The sequence below is a fragment of the Oryzias latipes genome, chromosome 4 (assembly GCF_053564925.1).
Source record: "Oryzias latipes strain Hd-rR chromosome 4, Olatipes_Hd-rR_3.1".
NCBI classification, from domain to species: Eukaryota; Metazoa; Chordata; class Actinopteri; order Beloniformes; family Adrianichthyidae; genus Oryzias; species Oryzias latipes.
The window spans coordinates 16,095,367-16,116,040 of record NC_136240.1 but is presented as its reverse complement, the minus strand read 5'-3'; the positions used below and the strand labels follow the sequence as shown (position 1 = coordinate 16,116,040).

Sequence of the window (20,674 nt, the reverse complement as noted above, 5' to 3'; positions counted from 1 at the left end):
AGAGCAATACTGGAACTATCCAGCCTTACGGTTTGAGCCAGATGCCAGCTCAACAAAGACGTACATGGATCTAGTGGTCTATAAGTAGATGCATCAGAATGGAGCAGAGCAGGAAGCATTTGGCCCGGCTGGCGTATTTTCTTTGTAACAAATAGTATTTTTTTAATTGGATATGTTTTTCCTTTTTTACAATGATTTGCATAGATAAATACCAAGAAACTATTTTCTTTATAAATGTACCCCAGCATCGGAAAAATGCCACAAGATCTTGTTAAAAAAACACCAAAAACAGGATTTTCATTTAGAGTTGTTCTTTATGAGCCCTTGGAGATTCTGTTATTAATCATTTTTTTCAGTTTGACTGATCCCTTTGACAGTGACATTTTTTATTATTCAATGTCTGCGTGGATGTGAGGATTGGTGTAAGTCTTATCTACATTTCTGTTAAAACTGGACTCCACCTTCTTAGTGTCATATTTAGCCTGTGGAGTTCCCCAAGAGGCCATTCTCTAACCTATTCTTTTTACACACTGTATTCTCATGAACAGTTATATTTTTAGAAATAATGGCATCTGGTTAATTATACTCTGATGATTCTAATGTTTACATGGTACTCAAAAAACAGATTCTTTCCTGACATCCTTTACAAAAAATTTTTTGAAGTGGCTTCAAACTTCTTGATGTTGGACATGCTGCACAACTCAAGAACAATTTTCAAAGTTAATTTGACCTTTTGTTTGTTTGTTTTATTTGTTCATTTTTGGAGGCATCAGTTAACAGAAGTCAACATAGTAATAACTAAAAATAAAAAAAATATTTAAACAAAAAATGAGGCCAAATTTGATCCCATGGGTTCTCCTTAGGTTTAAATTTGGCAAATGAAAAAATTATAATGGTAAACCAAAATTTTACCACTATCAGTTTTAGCCTGAAATAACATTCTTTTGAAACTGTTGTATAAATAAGACACTTAATCCCATCCCCTTTGGACCACTGAGCTGTAGTTTTTAACTGACAAGATTTGTTTTAATTCTCTATTGTTCTGTTGCAGTTATGGCTGCTTTTATCCTATCTAAATATTCATTTTTAGGGGATTGTTGTAATAATTTTGCTGCTTATTTATTTACCTTTATTTATTTTTCTATTAGTAAGAATGCCTTAGCACTTTCTTTATTCCGTTTTTTTTTTTTTTTTGCCTGTGTTGCATTTTGGAAGCAATCTTGTTTGGTTAAATGGGCATTTAATTGGTTTTATCTCTTTTACTCATACTCTGCAGTAGGTTTACTACACTGTAGTAAATGGCACCTGAATTCCCTTGCAATGGATGAAAAAGACTTGTTTTGATTTAGATCAGAGTTTGCTTGTTTGTTTCACAGCAGGGATCAGGTGACCTATGTCTGTGGCTGATGAAGAAGACTAGCCAAAAAAGCAAACTATGGTCCAGACCAAACAGCTCAGTGTGAAAGTGCCCCGAGTGATCATATGTATGATGATATGTGGGAAAAAATAATATTGTAGCAGCTGTTTGCTGTGGGATTATAGGAGTCTGAGTATTGTCTATTTATGCACGTGGGAATTTAATCTGTTTTTCTGTGTTTCTTCAGCACCACTTTGATAAAAGCGTGTTACAAGTTAAGCTGTCTTAAATTTCTATTTTATGAATCATGACTTTCTACTTTTGTTTCTGGATATCAAATTGTTGATAGTTTCATATCAAACGTTCAGACAGCAGAAACTTTTATGAGCAGAGCAGGTTTGATCCGAAAGGGGAATCAGGGATATTTTCTGCCCGTGAGGCTGATGCAACATACTAGACACGTAACAGCACCCTGAACTTTCACACACTAACCCACTGCTGCCTATACCCAGGCTTGCTCCGCCCCTCCACAAAAAGGCATGCATGCACATGTGAATGGAGAAGCGTTTGGGATGTTCCCGCTGTAAATTCATGAACAATTTTCCGATTTTGTTTTTCAAATTTCTGTTAACAAAGTGTCTTTTTCTAAAAAAAGAAGGGCATGTTGTGATTTGATATCTTCAGATAAATGTCAGGAAGCAGTTTTCACGTGTTATCAGAAAGCCAGAGTCACCCAGATCTGATGTGATGTAGCTCCTAATGATACACACTTTTATTCATTCAACAGCCAAACCAAAACACAGTTAGAACGACACAATCTGATGAACTTTGCCACAGAATTCAGAGTAAGGCTGATGAAGAGGATTAATGTGTTTTTATTTATTCACTCACTTTCTGAATTCCTTAAACTAGGAGTCGTTGGGTTTGCATGTTTTTTACTTGAATGATTTACTTGAAGTTGCAATCTTAGGGGAAAACAAGTTCAGGGAGGGCAAGTCATTGTATGAGAGGCCAGAACACGTTCAGCACGTGCCTGCTCTCTGATGACTTACAGCTGAGTGTGTGTTTGTGTATCTCCCCAGCTTCACAGGTTTGAACTGGACACAGTTTGCTCTTTAAAAAGCATCCAATAATAAGCTTGATCACGTGAGACGGGGGAGACAGGGGAGACCTGTGAACCGAGAGACAGATTAAATGCACAACCAAATAAAGCAGCAACACAGGCTGTTTTTTAGTACAGTTGGAAGCTGAACACACTGTGCCCTGGGGATGGGGAGTGTCTGCAGTGACTTTAAATATTTTTGTCAAATTCAGTGTGAACAAAATATAAAAAAAATGTTGCGATAGAAACAGTTAGAAAAAGTTAAGGACACTGTCAATTAAAGCAAAGAATCAGTATATATTTTTACATAATTATTTAATAAATTTAGAAAAATAATTGTAGGACAAAACAGTCTATTATAAATAATCAGAATTTTTAGGGGAAAAAACAAGCAGGAGTCTCTTTTATGTTTTTATGGAATAACCACAAAAAGAATTCTGAAAAAAGATATTAAAACTTTCCTTAACACTGTTATGTTTTATGTTCAAATCTGCATTCATGCATATAAAATGCAAATCATTTTATATGCTAAAACATCATTTTGATAGAGGCTTGTTTGATAGATTTTTCTCTGCTTCACAAGTTTGTGTTAAAGTGTCAAACTCGTTTTAGCACAAACTCCAATCATCTTTTGATCTATTTTATCCCTTGTGCTATCTTATATGACCCCACCTTTACATTGACGTGTTCTCCCTACTATGACAAAGGTGGATAAAGGTGGAAAGATTTCATATAATCCATGTGAAGATCACAAATCATTGAAGAAAAAAGGTTCACTGTCTAGTGGGTCTAGATGACCCAACTCCCAATGTTAAAGTGCCTAGGATAGCACAAGGGTTACCAGTGGTCTTAATTATGATCATGCTGCTTTAGATCAAAATTAAAAAAACTGTGTCGTTTTCTAGGACAAAGTTTCTGCAGAGCGGCTGTATTCATCAGAAACTCGCCATGAGTTGTAGGCCGGACTTCTGGCACGTAAGTAAGCCTCCGCTGATATAGGAATAAATTTGAAGAAAAAAAAAAAACAACTTTTGTTAAATGTGTTATTCCTAGCTACGGTGGTTAAAAACTAGGTATGCCCAATGAATAAAAACAAAAATGTACATAAAACCATTTACAATGAGCCAATGCCTCAAACCATTTTGGCTCCAAAATAACCAAAAAGCAGAAACTTGACGTGTTTTTTCACAGCTGGAATTAAATTCATGAGTCAAATGTTTATATAATATTACACATTTTAAAGCTCTGAAATTACAACTTTTTTTTAAAAAAAAAGTTAACTTTCCAGCTAAACTGGTTTGACCATTAAAACTTGTTTTTGCATGAAAATACAATCAGAACAAGACCTACAACCAGTTCTGGTTAGACATTTTTATGTTTTATTAAACAACTAAAACATAATTATCATTAAAATTCGTTTTTGTTAGAATAAGAATACAGAAAAAAAGCTTCAGCCATTTGGGACAAAAATGTTCAGGTACAACCAGAGGGAGCGGTAGAGAGTAAAACCTTATTTTCACAGTATGGTTGTTTTCTTGTTTGTTTTGCTGCTTTTGTTTATAGAAAACATATTTTGTCATCGTAAATCTTAGTTTATTTTTCAATTTTTTAGGCATAGTCTAAGAAAAAAAGCATGTTTTTTTTTCTAAAGAAACGCCAAACTTGTGGTGGAGCTAACAGGAAACACAGCGAGCTCGCGCTCGGATATGTGGGAGCTCGTGCGGCCAAGCAGAGGCTGACCACGCCGAGCGGCCGAACAGTTTGTGCTGTGTTTTACACGTCTGCGGTCCTGACGCAGCTCCAGCGGGATGTGGAAGTGCGGGGATCCTGCCAAACGTCTGCTGAGGGTAGGAGGCTCGAGGATACGTGCAGAAATGTGCGTCAGCCGGGACAGTGGGGGGTTCTCCAGTGTTCCTCCTGAAGTGGGAACAAAAGCCTCCCACCGCAGGGACAGGCTGCACTTTGCTCAAGTTAAAAAAGCATTTAAAACACAGAAAGAAACGATTGAATAATATAAACATATAATGTATGAAATACCTCACTCATTCCTTAAACCCCATTGAGTCCTGTAAACCTGTAAAAGGTGGAAAATACCAACAAGGAATGTTGTTTTGCCCCTCTCCATGCAGTTGGTGACCCCAAAGGGCATTTAACAGCTTCTTGGACACTTTGACTTCAAGAAATATCCACATCCACCTACAGCTGAGTGGCCTGATGAAAAACTTAATTTTTAAATAAAAATAATCTGCGACTATAGTCTGACAATGTTGAAAAAAAGCAAAATCTTACACTGCAAAAACGGATTCTTGCAACAAAAAAAATGTATTTTTTTTCATAGGAAAATGAAACATTTCTTATTGACAAGCATTCTTACAAATAAAAGCCCTTAGACCATTGTGTTGGCAGATTTATACATTACTTTTTTAAAGAAAGTCTGCCAATGGGGTAAACATTTTTTACTTATTTCTAAGGGGCATGTTTTTGCAGTGATAAAGGTTATTTTTCATCAATAAATGTATGTCTAAAAAGATCTGGAATATTCAGGCTGCCATACCTGGAGTGAGTGCTTTTTGAGTCAGCACACCACGTGCCTGGCGTCTGGGAGTGTGCATGCATTTGTGATTTTAGGACTTTGTCAGGAACCAGTGAGTCAAAAGGCCCAGAGGGGTTGAACTTTCCCCTACTTCTCACAGTGGCTGCTCCATCTCTGATGTTCCCCTGCATTCCTCGCCGGGCCAACAGTCAGCTTCTCCCAGAGATAAAACCACAGCCTTTCTTGCTATCAGTGTTTTCACCGAGGAGGTAATAAAAAAATAAAGCCGGCACAGCTGAGAGCAGTCATTGGTGACTGCGGGTATCAGTTATTCTGTGTGTCTGAGCTGTAAAACTGGGATGGTTTCAGGATAAGAAAGCTGGCTGCGTGCGTCAAACCAGACAGCAGATAAATGAAGCCGGACAGACGCGTTCAAAGGCCTTTGTGTGCATCAATGAAGTCTGAAACAGTAAAAATCGGTAAAGTTTGAACATATCTAAATACATCGACAGTAGTGTTTTCTTTGCCTTGCGACGGACACATTCGAGTTTTAGGTTTTGGTGAATGCCAGGAGCCTCTGGGTTAGGAAAAAATGTGGCCATTTTTGGACAATGGTACATGACTTGGAGCACAGCTGAAGCCAAGTGACGTGTGAGGGATTATTTCATCGAAGAAAAAAAACTATGCTAAAGCAGGAGGAATGGATTCTTGTGAAATGTCTGCATCACTCACTGTTAGTAATTTAAATCTTTCATTTCATCATGTCCCGCCTCTCCTCCCCCCTCCTCTTCCTCCTTTCCCGCGAAGCAGCCAATCAGAGGAGCCCTCTGGGCTATAAAAATCTCACAATGCCATTCGGCAGCAGACAACAGACAAGAGAGACAAGAAGAAGAGGAAGAAATACCAAACACAAAGATGAAGATGCCTAAGATACTCATCCTTCTTTTGACCATTTTGGTTCACGCCGGAACTGGTTTCCCCACTGACAGAGGAAGCCGAGGCAAGCACGCCTCCTGGGACGACGTGAATGTGGTGGCCCACGGCCTCCTGCAGCTCGGCCAGGGGCTGAAGGAGCATGTGGACAAGACCAAAGCCCAGATGAGAGATGTGACCGGCAAACTGAAAGCCTTCAACAGCACGGTGGCCGAGCTGGAGAGGAAGCAGGAGGAGCAGGGCGCAGCTCTGAAGGCGAAAATCCAGGAGGTGGAAGAGAGGGACAGACTGCTGGGACAGCTGGCTGAGGAGGTGGAGGTGAAAGTGGGGGAGGTGAAGCAGCAGACGGTAGACATCACCTCCAGGATGGACAGACTGGAGGAGGTGCTGAAAGAGCCGACGCTGGACAGCAACGACAGCGATCACTCTGGAGTTTCCTTCATCCAGGTGAGTGTGAACAAGGATCTTTGTCGTCCTTGTCCGTCTTAAAATAGTCAAAGCTAAAATATTTAAAGCAAAGCTTCCGAATAACTGACCCTCTGGTCACCTGCTGCTTGCAGAGGTTGATGGCAGCTCAGGATAAACGCATCGACCAGCTGGTGGAGAAAATCAAGCAGCAACAAGACAAGCTGGAGAAACAGAGTCTGCACCTACAAGCCCTGCAGAGCAAGGTGGGTTGAAGACGAGAGATCCGTTCAACCAAGCCCCGCTAACGTCAGTGGTCCTAACCTTCTGGCTTTGCTCTGCAGGTTGCACACAAGAGAATGAAGTCTCACAGACGGAGAGATGAAGAAATGGTCCTAAGTGGGGAGGCACAGCACAACAGAGCTGAAGCAGGTAACTTTTTTACTTTCCTGCACAGAAAACCATAGATGATTGATTTAGAGAAGGTGCAAAGTTCCTAATTTTAAGCCAATGCTTCTTGCGCCACCATTTTTTTCTTTTTACATAATCGTCTGTGACTGCGCACATGCAGAACAGCTCATAAAAACGACACCAGAAAACCGGTTCACCCGACCAGAGTTTATCATGTTCGACGCGCTGGCAGATCTGTGCAAATACGGTTCAAAGATCAAAGAAAAGGACAGCTTCTAAATGTCACCGACTGTCAGCTTTTGATTGATCCCAGCCAAGAAAGATAACCATAAAAAGATTTAGCAGCAAATTTAGAAATTTGCTGCTAAATCTTAGCATCAACCTCAATACACTGCACCTATTCTATCATCCGTGTTGCAATTAAAAGGAGAAAACTAAACGTGTGTATTAATGTCTGTGTGTTCATGTGTTGTTAGATGCTGCAGCATTGAGGCCTGGGATGCTCCGCAGACACACCAAAAGGCAGGAGGCGCTCTCGATCAGCTCACAGAGACAGAGCCACTCCTCATGGACTGAAAACACATCAGACTGAAGGAAGTGATGCTTTTTCACTTCGGATGCTGAACTACTGAAGGATTTAACGCAGGAGCTGGAACTCGCACATTACTGACTGATGCACTGACCAAGCCCTCGAAGCAATGCATATGAGAACTTCATGTCTCAGTGGACATTTTCAGTCACATTGACTCTGACATTCTGCCCTTTATGAGGGCTTTTAATATGTATTTACCTTAAGTATTTTTTGTATTTTAAACATTTGATTTGAATGTTGAAGCATTTTTTGTACTGTGGATGAGAATAAACATTATAGATTGTAAAGAGGACCATTTCTATTTATTATTTTTTTCATTTATAAAATCTTTAATGGTTCTTATGTTAAAGCATAAATGCAGGTGTTATAAAAATTTGTATCTGATTAGATACGTACTAATGTCATGATTTGCTGCGTCTCAGGAGATTAACATAAAACTGCTATTTGGTTATTTAGTTGATAACAGATTTACATTAAACTGTATAACACCAGGTAGGCGGGAATAATCTCAGAAAACGTGGCTGTTGCTGGAATAAAAACAGGAAAGAGCAATGATAGTTACAAACAAAGGCAAATTCAAATAAAAACTGCTATAAAACAATTGACTGTAAAATTTGTGAAATCGTTTTAAGCTGAGTGCAGCATTTTTTAAAGATTGACTTCCTTAAATCCTGTAATTTTCCTGCTTTACTTCTCCTTTTTTAGGCTTATACTTTAAAATGTCAAAATAGAGCTTGAAACCTTTGGATTTTCATGTCCGATTAATCCTCATTATTAACCTTTTTAAAAAAAATAAAAATATATTTAAAAAAAAACAAACTGTGAAAAGGATTTTACACTTCTCTTTATCTTTTCCAGTTTCTGACAATACATTTATCCACGTATGGTAGAACATCTTAGAGATGTTGCTCAGACAGAAGCAGGGCAATTTCTTTTTTGTCTCGGGTCCCGGAGCAGACTCCCTGAAATCATTTTCCAACATGAGGTGTTTTTCATCTCCCAAAAGGCACCTCTGACTGCCAACAGTTCTTTCACACGGCGTGTTTCGGATCAGTTTGTTGGCACCAAGGCAAAAGTCTTCAACAGCAAAGGAAAGAGAAGCTTTCAATAAAGTTAAAGCAAAACATCAACATTTCACCACTTTACTTCCCCAACTTCTACAGATGCTTTAAGATCCGTAAATGTTTTCTTTTTTTTTCCCATGACATTACTTGATAAAATTTCCAGTATAACCGCATAAAAAGAAAACATACAGCACATCAGAGGCAAATTCAAAACAGGAACACACACAAAAAACCGAGGATTAAGAGTTGCTTGTGTGCTCTTAAGATCTGAGTTTTTGCAAACTTCACACCAGTGAAACAGAGAACAGCAAATATCTTTGTCAGTTGGGTTTCCAAAAAGTGGTTGTTAAAAAGACTTGGCACCAGACAATAAGAAAAGACAGGGTGAATGCTCAGTAAAGAAGGTCCTTCTGTGAATATCTATCCAAATCACACTGCTGATGATGAAGCAAACCCCATTTTCCATCCCTGTTTGGCTCAACAGCGCCCTCTGCTTGTTTTTGGACGTACTGTTGATGAAGCCTAAAAAGGGTTCGGGGTCATGTGTTGATGCTCTTACTGTGCACATCACTGTGACCGAAAAATCGTGTCCGGAGATCAGACTGCAATAAAGGTTGCAGCTCCTTTCAGCCGCTTGTTAGCTTTAATGAGGTTTGATGTTGCTTGCATTCAGAAAATCAAAGTGAGACAGTAAACAGGTTTGGAAAAAGGCAAAATGATCACAGATGCAGTGAAGGAAAAACAGTGTGTGTGTGTGTGGGGTGTGTGTGTGTGTGTGTGTGTGTGTGTGGGGGGGGGGGGGGGGGGTTTATCAGAGGTACTCTTGAAGGAAGTGCAGCAGCGTTATCTCATAATGCTCTCCTGACTCCGGACACCTGATACTGTGCCGCTCGTTGGGATAGATCTAGAGAAAAGAACCCACAAAATAAAAGCCTCAGTTTAAAACCAACTCAAGTCCAAAACCGATGTGAAATATTGTGATTGGAAGGTCAGCAAATCCTCATACCTGCAGGCTGTAAGGTTTCCCTGCCCGGATCAGTTGGGACACCAGGAAATTAGTGTGGAAAAAGTGTACATTCTCATCGAGAAACCCATGCAGGATCAGCAATCTGTTGGGCCTGTGTCAAGCGCAAGGATGTTCACTGTTAGTCCCCATGATGACATGCACAGGTACATGTTTTTGTAAAGAAACTAAAGCTGCACATTGAACAGCTGTTAATATAATCCATAAAAAGGTTCATTTGTTTCATTTAAAGACCCACTCCGATGAAAGTTATGTTTTTGACATGTTTCTAGTGCCACTTTTCTCATTATGAAGGGCATTTATTACAAAAATTAAGTTTTAAATTGCATTGCATTTTCATCTTCTGTTCATGTGATTTGACATGACGAAACTTTGCATTTCAGTTGTTAGTTTGACAATGACTTTGTGTGGTTGTGGATATAAGAAGACTAAAGTTTTTTCAGTTTTGAGTATTTCTTTATTCAAATCATAAATCCAGTGCAAGAATCCCGTTTGAAAAAGATCATATTTGTTGCGTAGAAAATGTGTGCTCTCGGCAACGGGGAAGGAAAGGGGGGGTGGGGTTGCTCCACACCAACAGTCCCGCCCACAATTTGGAGGCAGATGTCTAATGAACTCCTGCCGCTCTGCAGAAACGTTATTCTAGAAAATGAAACACAGGTTTTTGGGCCGAAACGGCATTATTATAACTAAAAGAACGCTTTGAAAATAAATCAAAAGATGATCGGAGTGGGACTTTAATAAATGAAGACTGTAAAGTAAGAGGATGGAGAATGATCTCACTCATTAGGAAGTTTGTCAACATGCAAGGCCACGGAGCAATCGTCATATCCCTTCTGGTTTTTATCAGGCATGTCCAAATATCGCTCCGTGTAGCCCGTGTCATACGCCATCCACAAGGTCACTGGAGCTCCAGCAATGGCAACCTAATCAATAAAAACCTTTTTTTAATGGATTCAGATCTCATTCCATTCCACTTTTCATAAATACTGAAGCCACTTAAAACATGTCTGATGAAAAAAGTAGGTTGGCATTCATATTCATGTTCTTTTTTTTCACTTCATAGCATCTGGGAGGGTATAAATAGACATTAGAAAAGCTGACCGTTTCCACAGATACACAAACTGTTGCAGAAAAGTCTCTTCACCTTAAACACATCAGGTCTGTGGATGAGCCCCATGAGGGAGAGGAAGCCCCCGTATGACCAGCCGTGGATGGCAACACGACTCAGGTCCACAAACTTGTATTTGCCCGCTGCGTAGTGCAAACCCTCCACCTGGTCTTCAATCTCCACCTGACCCTGAATAAGGAAAACAGTGGGTACATTTCATACTAGGGCTGTTAAAAAATAAATGAATAAACTTGTCAGAAAATTTATGTGTCCTAAAAGAGTCAGATGGGACCGTTACCATCTTGTCCTTCACGGCTCCTTCAAACTTAAGTCCTCGCTGGCAGGAGCCCCGCCCATCGATGACCAACACAGCGTAGCCCAAAGATGCCAGAGTATTTAGTCTGAGATATTTCACTCCTTTATAGGAGTTATTGACTAACTGAACCTGAGAGGAGTGAAGAAAAACCGTTAAAAACACAAAAATGTTGATCCTTACACACTTATGAATGAATAATTGAAATGCAGCTTTTCACAGCCACTAAGAATTGATTTAGGAAAATTCCTGTCTTAACATTGGTTTGAATCTGAGTGCATAGGGACTGCATAGGCATTTTTAGTACTGCTCCTAAATAGTTAGGGTTCCATCTTCCATCCAGCATCTAAATCCGTTTAATCCATTTTGGGGGGTCACAAGTCTGTTGGAGCCTTTACTTCATGGTACTACGGGGTCCATTTCTTCAATTGATATATTCCTTTATGCCATCTGTTTATTAGAAATTGTGCTTTCTCTCACAATTATGCAGATGACACTCAGATTTATATTTAACTCACAACAGATTAAATGAGCCAGTGGACACAGTGTTTCCCAACCCTGCTCCTCAGGGGGGGAAAGTGTCCTACCTGTTTTCCATGTCGGCCTGCTTATGCACACCTGACTGAGCTCATCATCAAGATCTGCAGACGCCTGACAATGCCAGTCATTAGAGGCAGATGTGTAGGATTAAAAAAATGCAGGACAGGGTTCCCAGAGGACCAGGGTTGGGAAACACTGGACTAGAACAACTTTTTGCTGCCAAGCTCTCATTTAGAGTCTTTCTCTCTAAAACTCAGGATAAAAATCATGGAGTTGGGCTTGAACTTTTGAAGTCACAGTCAACTTAGAACATCTTCAGCCTTTAATCACCTTTGAAACTTTCCATAATCAAAATGTTACTAACTCCCGCCTAGAGATACTTATTCACGGGTTTATGTCCAGCATATTCGTCCCACATGAACCTCCTCGACTCTGATCAATTCAGGAATCGACAGTAAAGCAAAGCTTCAGTTTTCTGCTGCTAAAATCCTCTGATGATGTTAGAAAAGCTCCAACTCTGACTATGCTCAAGTTCAAGCTAAATACATAATAGATCACCTTAGACCACTGAAAGATTTTCTTTGCACTCTTTGCTCTTTAAAATGTTTTTTGAAGGTTATTATAATATTTGATTTTTCTGTTTTAATTAAGAAACAATGGAATCTTTGAGCTTTTATTTTGCATCTTATAATGGAAAGCAATTTGAATTAGGTTGTGGGTGAATTGTGTTACAAGTCCCTCACAGTGAGGCATATAGATGAAACAATGAGACACACCTGTGGACCGCCATAAACAAAGACGACGGTGGGATGCTTTTTGCCTGGGACCAGGTTGTGTGGTTTGTACAGCATGCCGTACAGCTTAAAGCCCGACTTTCCTGTGAAGCTGAAGATTTCTGGACAGTTGGGTTCATAGTTGAGATCTGATAAAGACAACAACCTGAGCGTCAATTCTTAGAAAGTTTCAAAGTCTGAAGAAAATTGTGGACAATGAAAACAGTTTTAAACATTGAAGATAGACGGGATTTAGTACTTGAGCATTCCAACATGCTGGCGCAGAACTCTGGCTCTTTGTGGAGCGGGTCACTGTCTGAGCCCACCAGCTTGTAGATGTGAACACAAGGAGAGGCCGTCAGGCTGCTGTAGTGGCTGATAAACATGTCGAAAGTCTGTGTAAAGGAGGAAAAGGCAGAATATCAGTCTCACCGCCACCACACAAAAAAATAAATCCATTAGCTTTACATGTTAAATGAGGAAGAGGGAGAACACTTCTGCTGATTCATGGGAATATCTGCTGCCTTTGTGCTTGGACAAAACCAAAACGACAACTGCTGACGCCGCATGCTTAAAGTGCCCCTTTCGTGAGGCGATGGTGGTGAAGCGTGCCGAGTGACATACCGGGCTCACAGAGCAGCTGTGGGAGAAGCCCAGTTTGGTGAGCCTGACGATTTCATCGGGCCACTCGTAGCTCACCACGTAAAGGTGGTGTTCCAGAGGAGAGTCTTTGGTTCCCTGGAAGTAAACTAGCTTTGCTGCTTCGTCCACCCAAATCTGAGGACTGCATGAGCGCTAAACAAAAAAAAACAAGGACAATTAAAGTGGTTACTTTAGGAAAAAATACATGTTCCGATCAATATTATACAGGGAAGTAGAAAACTATTCTGTGGTGTGTTCAATGCATTTATCTCACAGGAGATTTGAGGTCTGACAGCTTACTCATTTGGATGAAATGCAAACACTTCACCTGTGTTTGTGCTGCTGCTGCCGGTGGCGTTTACGCTCAGACATCACATCACTGCAGGTTTGAGGTTGTGAACCAAAGCTTCTGTTGTACGATGCTGCAGCAGTAAGTACGAACTAAATATTTTTTTTTTATCTAAAACCAGCAGATTTCTTAATTTGGTGATTTATTCTCTAAAAGTGAAACAAAATAGATCTAAATATTAGAGCAACTAAAGCATAGCCAAGCATTGCTTATACCAGTGACCAGGTTTTATGATCTGCAAAGAATTAAAGCACTTGTAACTCTGATCTGTGCATAAAAACGGTTGTGTGTGTGTGTCAGGTGATTGGTGTGTACTATTTAAAGATGTGTATGCGTAGGAGCCGTTTTAAATTCGTAGTTAGTTTTCAGTGGGTGTAATTTCAAGTTGTGCGTGCATAAATTGTATTTTGTTGGTTTTTGACATTCGAGTGTCTGTTTTACTTTTGCTCCATGATTGGCCAGAACCTCCCAGTCTCCACTTGTCAACATCACCTCCTCTTTGACAGGACACACAAAGTCCCCTGAAAGCAAACAAACAAAAACATCCCATCAGAAGACAGACTAACACAGGTTTCACAAGCTGAAAGCAAATCTATTCAGATGACGGGAACAATTATTCTGTTCCCAATTACCCAACATGCATCTGTGTACCTTCAGAGTGTGTGTAGCCATTCATCCAGTTAAAGCTGCCCCTCTGCAACACCGAGGTGATCTTATACAAATGGCAAAAACCAGTTTTGGACTCGTTTACTGTGATGAAGGTGATCTCGTCATCACTAGTTTGCAAAAAAGGATAAAAGATATCGTGGACCTGTGTGGAAAAACAGCCATCAGAAATGAGAGGAATCGAAAGGGGGAAGTCTGACACAGCTGTGGTGCTGGACCTCACATTGATCCAGATATCGCTGCTCTCTTGGTAGATGATGAAGGGATGGACTGTGTCTCCAATGCTCTCCAGAGCTTCCAATATTCGGCTTGTGTCTGAATGTGCGGGGATGAAGAGCGCAGGAGGCAGCAGGACCAGCTGCAGATGCTGTTGTCGTCGGTTCATCAGGACCGCCCACGCACTGACGAGAGACGAAGAGCTTTAACCTTCAGCCCTCTAATGCCGAGTTTAAATATGTGCAAGCTTAAAAAAAAACTGGTTTTCACAGTTTAAAGGAAACCTACTATCGTCCATCTTTCGTCCATCCAGCTCTGGTGATGTACTCTACGTTTGGAAACATGCTGGGGAAGGGAACGGGCAACTCCTTCTCCTGTGTGCTGACAATCTACAGGTGCTAACACAAACACAGCTCAGCACTCTAACTACATTTAAGCTTCCTGTTTCAATGTTACTGGATTATGTAGCATGTGGCACTCACTCTTCCCAGGTTGTTTGTCCTAATTTCTACCATCTTCAGAGTAACCTCTGGGTTCTTGCTGCCTGGAAACACATTAAATCGAGTCTCAATCTATCAACATTGTCCTCATTCATGAACATAAACACTGAAAGTACACTTTGCCCTCCAAAGTCAGAATCATTCTAGACAGAAACTGAGTCGAGGCTTTCATTCGTCCAGGTGTCGTCGTGTTGAAGTTCAGTCTTGACATTTGGACTTGAAATCTTCTTTTTTCTCTTTTTAACCGAGGTAGATCAAAAAGGAAATTACTCAAAAACCTCTTGGTTCATTTTTTTTATTCTGCTGAACCCCACTCAAACCAAATTGCCTTTAAACAAACAAAATAACAAGATGGTTTGAGCACCTGTGGGCTCCAACAAGTGGTTTAATGAGATGTCTTAACATCTGTCTAATATTGATGAGCGTCAAATTCTTTAACTGATTAGTGTACTTGTTTTTTGGGATGTATCCCTAAAAAACTATTTTTGTTTCTTATTAAAAATGTTTATTTAGTCATACAGGGTCACTTCTGACCTTAAATAAATGGAAACTATAGCAAAAAGTTTCCACCCACCAACCAAATTATTAATCTAAAAGTTTAATTCCACAGACGATTTTTCAGAAATTCTGTAAAACAAAAGTGGCAGTCTCCTAATAATGAATCTGCACACATTAAAGAACTATTGTATCTTGCCGACATGGAAGTCCTGGTAGCATTTTTTATCCAACATGTGAAAAACATGATCCCTTTTCCATGTCTTCATACATACCTGCCCGTGGATATCTGTAGACGTCTGTCTTCCGCTCCTCCAGAGCTGGAGATGGGACATGAATGGTCTCAACCTCAGACTCGTCCACCTCTTCATATAAAATCTGCAGAGTCTTGCCACCATCAGGCTCTAAGTCAAAGAGAAACGTCAAGAAACGTTTCCATTAGAAAGAGGAAACACTGCACACACTGCTGAACGCAAACCTAATAGGACACAATAACTGGTTCTGCTAAAAAAAACGGTGGTCCCTTATGATTTAATAATAACTCGCAATAGACGAAACCTGCAAAGTTGTAAACTTCATTTTTTTTAGAATTATTATCGACGTTTTAAAGCTGTAATACGTCTCACTACCCGTTTCAGACACTTTTCTGAGAGAGACATCATCATTTTAACACTTTAAACTCTCTCAAAGCTTAAACCTTCATAAAAAAATAAATTCAGTATCATAGAATCAAACCAAGAATCTGCTAGCACTTGAAGATTTACGTCCATTTTGGTAAGCTGAATACATTCCGTACTGTAGAAAATACAACATGAAAGAAGTTGATTGGTCTACGGCCAATCAGGATGAAGAACACAATGCGCTGTAAAAAAAACAAAAAAGAAAAGCATGCACAAAAATGTGCACACAAAAAAGAAAATTTTGTCCGAATTCCTTCACTGTTCACTACTTAGAGCACTATATAGGACATTTGCCCTTCTGTAGAGCTTTCCGAATCAACAATTCCAAAATTCAGTGCCCTGGAAATTTCCCAGAAGTCTCTGCGAAAAACCAGTGGGCACTGATGCTCAGTAGATTGGCGAATATAGACCACAATGCATTGCATTTGAATGATTTTTCATGTGAATAAAAATGGAATTTACATTTTATAAACCATACAAGCGTTTATATTCAAAACACAGCAGATTCATTCTTTGTAAAACATTCATATTTATTAGGTTTTGACTTTGAAAAATCCTCAAATTTGCATTGAAAAAATAAAAATAAAAAAAGTCGTGAGTATGGTGTCCAAATTTCTTATAAGATCCAGAGCACTAGATATTCCCACATCATAGTTTTGTAGTAGTTGGAGGGTAGGGGGGGAATTCTGCCCACGAAAGGTTAACCACGTTATAGCTAGGAACCACTGTATACTAAAAACACACAAAAATGTAAAGAAGACATTGTCTTTAAACAACTAGCAGTGCTGTTATAACAGCTGTGAGGAAGTGTAATCAAATGTAGTTATTCACCCTCATGAGCAACAGGAGACCACCAGTATCCAGTAAAGCGATCAAACTCTTCCTGAGTAACAAAAGTGGCAACACCAGCAGATCTGGGATCATCTTTTGGGTTCTCTGCACCTACAATGACAGCATCTCATCAAAAACACTACTATAACAAAAGAAATCAAAAAAGGGGAATTAACAAAAAAAGTAAAGCCCGACCTTTATGACAGAAGGTCAGTCTTTTCTCCTCTCCTGTTTCTATATTTGTCACCCAAATGTCGTTGTTGTTGATGAAACCAATGAACGTGGGGTCCCCGGGGCAGATTTTAGGGTCCATACGTGTTCCTGAACTCTGACTTTTAATCTCAAGAGGATTCGCCGGAGAGGTCTGATGAAAAAGCACAGCAGATGTATATCAAGACTGCTGAAGCATTCACATAAGTCCTTTTGTCTCATTTCTAATGGAATTCTAAAAAATATATTAAATGAACAATTCAGATTAATCTCAAACGAAACAAAAACGTGCCGTCTGCATTTAAAAAGCGTGGTTACCATGTTTTCTTAAAGGGATGCTGCAGACATGTCAGTGACTTCTAGTAACTTTACAGAAGCCGTTCTCTGTTATTTGGTTGCACTGTGACTTCACTTACAATTAAACCGTTGTTTCCACCGTCCTGACAGTAGTACAGGCTGCTGTTGGCCTGGAACAGGAAAAGGCCACTCGGTTGGTGATAGTCATAGGAGGTGATGCCAGACACCCCCAAACGCTTCCTCTCTCTGAGCAGTTCCTCCTCCCGGGAGAAAGCCCCGTGGTGAGGACTGGCCTGAGGTCAAGGAGGATGAGAGGGCAAGGAATAGTCACAATGCTTGGCTGGTCAGAGTTAAATCAGGGATAGTAAAAAATAATCAAGTAGGAAAACATCACTATAAAAAGCCTAAAGAGACATTTTCTGTGTGAAAAAAAAGGAAACTCTTTTACTGGAATAAGAAGACATAATCTGTAGTTTTTAAACACGCCATCAGCTGTATTCTTTGACAGAAGAACAAAGGTAAAAATTGTTTTATAAAAAAAAGACTGTTTAGAAAAGATTCCTGTGCTTAAAAAGTCAAACAGTTCTTACCTGAAAATGATCCAGCATCGGTCTCCACGACAGCAGCAGCACGGCATCTTTGCGAATTTTCCTGGGAATGTCGGAGTACAGTAATGCGTTTTCCTTGCAGGGGTAAGACATTCCTGAAAACACGCCAGAGTCAGGATTTAGAAAGCGAAGCTAATCAGACCTAACAATCATTTTGAAAATGGAATATTCATGAAAGCTGCCTTTAGAATAACATCAGCCTGCCACTCTGGTAAGCTTTTGGTGATCTGTGAAACCTGACCATCTTCTCTTTTTTTGTATTCTACTCTTTTCATTCTGAGCAAAATTCATTAGAAGTCATTCTAGATTGGGGTTCATACCATAAAAAATGTTTTTTTTATTTCATTATTGTATTGACCTTATTTTTTGGTTGATGGTAGATTGATGGTAAATTCAAGGAATTCTGTCAAAGATCTGATCTCACGTTAACTCAATGTCAAACTTCAACCCTTAAAGGTCGATATCCTGTTTGTTTTTCAGATTTCCCCGTCTTTGCAGCTACTTGTTGGCAAAACACACCTGATCCAGGTAACAAGCAATTAAAACGAGGATTTCTGCAAACCAGTATGACTGCAATTTTGTTTTTTGAGCTCTCATGAAACCGTGAAGGTGGTCTCAGCACTCTGTTATTTATCACACCATAACATCTGAAGATTAACCACTGCATCAACACTGAGGCTAAATGTTTAGAGCAGGGGTCTGCAACCTTCAACACTAATGGAATCACCTGGGCCAGTTTCTTCCTGACCAAAACCCCAAATTATCTTAATTGATTTAAAAGAATACTTTCTTTTCTCTATGGAAAAAGGGTTTATTTTGACAGGAACACATAGAAGTTCCTGTCAAAATAAAATACAAATTAGTGTCAAATTAGATCTTCCTGCTGCAGCACATTTACTTGAAATAAAAATGCAAGACAGTTATGGCACTTTCTATCATTCTTCATCTTTTTTCTCCTTTTACCATTGAATGTAAACATGACAACATGGGCGAATCCAATTTTTAAATCTCTACATGTAAGTGTAATAGTGTACTTTTAGAACTTTTTCTTTGAACAACAGCAGAAGATAAGAATATGTATCTTACTCTAACAATAAACCACTTTGACAGCAGATTAAACCTTTAAGCATCATTCTGCTCAGTTATCTGACAATCTAAAGATAAATAACACAACCAAAACAAATGAACCAGAACTACAAACCCACTAATTAATTAAATTGCCGAGCCACAAGTTGCAGACCCCCGGTTTAGAGTCTGCACCCAGTCTGGCAACTTGGGTACAAATATTGTCCTGCTATTGTCTCTTGCAGTCTATAATTTTCTGCCAGAGACAGAACAGCAACAAAACCAGCCATGTCATATTTTTGACTAGATTCAATTTGAAAATACAATATAATTTTGGATTGTCGGTACTATATGCGGATAAATAAAATAAGTGCACTTCCTCCAAAATCACCTGAATCTGCACGTCAATGTTAAAAACATCTTTCTTAAAGGAACATTTCTTCCTATTTTTTGTGCATTTTCACCAGATATCAACTTTTCTTTCTTTACCAAGGTAGTAGATGCGGTGGGAGTGTGAACTGGTGTCCTCTTTCTGGATGAAGTGAAAGTCGTGCGGCGCCTTGTTGGTGAAAAAGCTGTGGTTTTTCCGGCTCTTGTGGATGATCTTCCGAAGGTCGTCCCATGTGTGCTTCTCCACCTGGAACTGCGTGGGGTACACGTCCTCCATCTCCACCACCTCCGTGCTGTCAGAGAGGTCGAGCATCCCAGTCATCCCTGCCAGTGCCTCTTTGACGCTGCTGAAAGATCAGATCACATCAGACACCGAGGACTGCAGCAACCGTAAGCTCACATACAGATAAAATAAGGAAACAAACACAGTTGGAACAGTTTTTAAAAGATGTTGCTTTACCTTTGTTGGCCGTCTTCGGTTATATTCTCAGTTTTTAGCCTCTTTATCCTGTGCATTAACCGTTTAACAAACTTGAGTCAGTCAGCCTGTAAAACACCAACATAAAAGCACAAGAAATGAAAACATTTGAGCAAAGAGGAAACACAGGATAGGAGAATATCACTCATTCAAAAAAATCCAAAACCTGACCAATCACAGCCTGAAAGAACGAAGGTGTTTTGCTATTTCTGTCAGAGCTGTTTCTTTAACAGATTGTTGTGTTTCTAATCTAGTCCCACCATGTGCGCGTCAACTGCCAAAGTCTGACACTTTAAGGCAGATGTTGTAACTGTGGCAAATTTTACACAGCAACAACACATTTCACCCATATGACTGTTTTGGAGCTCAGGGTTTAAATAAAGTGCATTTTAGACAAGTTAGTGTTCAGAAAATCAAAACAAGGTATTACTGAATGGTTGAGTAGTTTAGATGTTGTCTTTGATATCTTTTGACTGTTTTTTAACATTTAAACCTAAATTAAAATCCTCAATTTCGCTTCAGTTTGAAAAAGACAATTAAAATGTCCAAATTACATCTTGAAAATAAATGTGCCTACAACTACCTATAGGCAGCAGCTCAAGAAATATATAAAACTGGAAATGACTTGTTTTCATTTTGGAAAAATACAAAATGATACTGAACTTATGAGTGTAATATAAAAGATAGAAAAGATATTTGTCTTTCATTCTAGATTCTTTTATCATACGAGCACAGATTTGGTGTTTGTAACTCTTAACCCCCTCACGCTGTACGTCACTAATTTGAAACGTAGCATTTAATCCACGACTGCTGCAGAAAATATGCATCACCTTGAAAGAGGAAAAAAAAGAAGAATTACTTTTAGTATCATTAGTAATAAATTCATGCATGAGGGAGTTACGGTGTTAGAAAACTGACCTATTTGTTCTTTGAACAGGTGAACAACATATCAACATATTGTGATCAACATATTGATGCGAAAGTCTGCAGGTCCGTTCACATGTAATACATTTAATTTAATTTTGAAAAAGTGTCTTTGGAGACACTGAAAGACACTCTACAGATAAACCACAGTCACATTTAGCAGCT

At 39.4% G+C, this 20,674-nt stretch overlaps 2 protein-coding genes across 5 annotated transcripts in view; one reads left to right on the top strand and one right to left on the bottom strand.

Moving 5' to 3' along the window:
• The window catches only part of LOC101166542 (dipeptidyl peptidase 9), a 51,077-nt gene that overhangs the window by 28,712 nt on the left and 1,691 nt on the right, over window positions 1-20,674 (bottom strand). The window contains exons 2-21 of one of the 3 annotated variants that reach the window (XM_023954243.2): window positions 19,568-19,653; window positions 19,207-19,451; window positions 17,635-17,747; window positions 17,164-17,337; window positions 16,733-16,901; window positions 16,538-16,648; window positions 15,302-15,430; window positions 14,514-14,575; window positions 14,320-14,420; window positions 14,039-14,216; window positions 13,801-13,960; window positions 13,591-13,670; window positions 12,783-12,953; window positions 12,418-12,553; window positions 12,162-12,307; window positions 10,831-10,977; window positions 10,569-10,721; window positions 10,205-10,347; window positions 9,404-9,515; window positions 8,160-9,301 (exon numbers count right to left, since the gene is read on the bottom strand). In XM_023954243.2, the coding sequence (XP_023810011.1) occupies window positions 9,209-9,301; window positions 9,404-9,515; window positions 10,205-10,347; window positions 10,569-10,721; window positions 10,831-10,977; window positions 12,162-12,307; window positions 12,418-12,553; window positions 12,783-12,953; window positions 13,591-13,670; window positions 13,801-13,960; window positions 14,039-14,216; window positions 14,320-14,420; window positions 14,514-14,575; window positions 15,302-15,430; window positions 16,538-16,648; window positions 16,733-16,901; window positions 17,164-17,337; window positions 17,635-17,747; window positions 19,207-19,451; window positions 19,568-19,623 (2,679 nt within the window). In that variant the 5' untranslated portion in view covers window positions 19,624-19,653 and the 3' untranslated portion in view covers window positions 8,160-9,208. Of the gene's footprint in view, window positions 1-8,159; window positions 9,302-9,403; window positions 9,516-10,204; window positions 10,348-10,568; window positions 10,722-10,830; window positions 10,978-12,161; window positions 12,308-12,417; window positions 12,554-12,782; window positions 12,954-13,590; window positions 13,671-13,800; window positions 13,961-14,038; window positions 14,217-14,319; window positions 14,421-14,513; window positions 14,576-15,301; window positions 15,431-16,537; window positions 16,649-16,732; window positions 16,902-17,163; window positions 17,338-17,634; window positions 17,748-19,206; window positions 19,455-19,567; window positions 19,654-20,674 lie in introns of those variants that run through there. The other 2 variants (XM_023954242.2, XM_078945852.1) reach the window with 2 other exon arrangements.
• LOC101167195 (angiopoietin-related protein 3) lies at window positions 4,111-7,620 on the top strand. Of its 2 annotated transcripts, none has more exons than XM_004067916.5 (5): window positions 4,111-4,306; window positions 5,803-6,372; window positions 6,486-6,596; window positions 6,675-6,762; window positions 7,218-7,620. In XM_004067916.5, exons 1-5 carry the CDS (start codon window positions 4,268-4,270, stop codon window positions 7,331-7,333), a joined length of 924 nt encoding a protein of 307 aa, XP_004067964.2. In that variant the 5' UTR covers window positions 4,111-4,267; the 3' UTR covers window positions 7,334-7,620. The 2 variants fall into 2 exon arrangements, with proteins under 2 accessions (XP_004067964.2, XP_020558050.1); XM_020702391.3 differs by having other exon boundaries at window positions 4,205-4,306; window positions 5,800-6,372.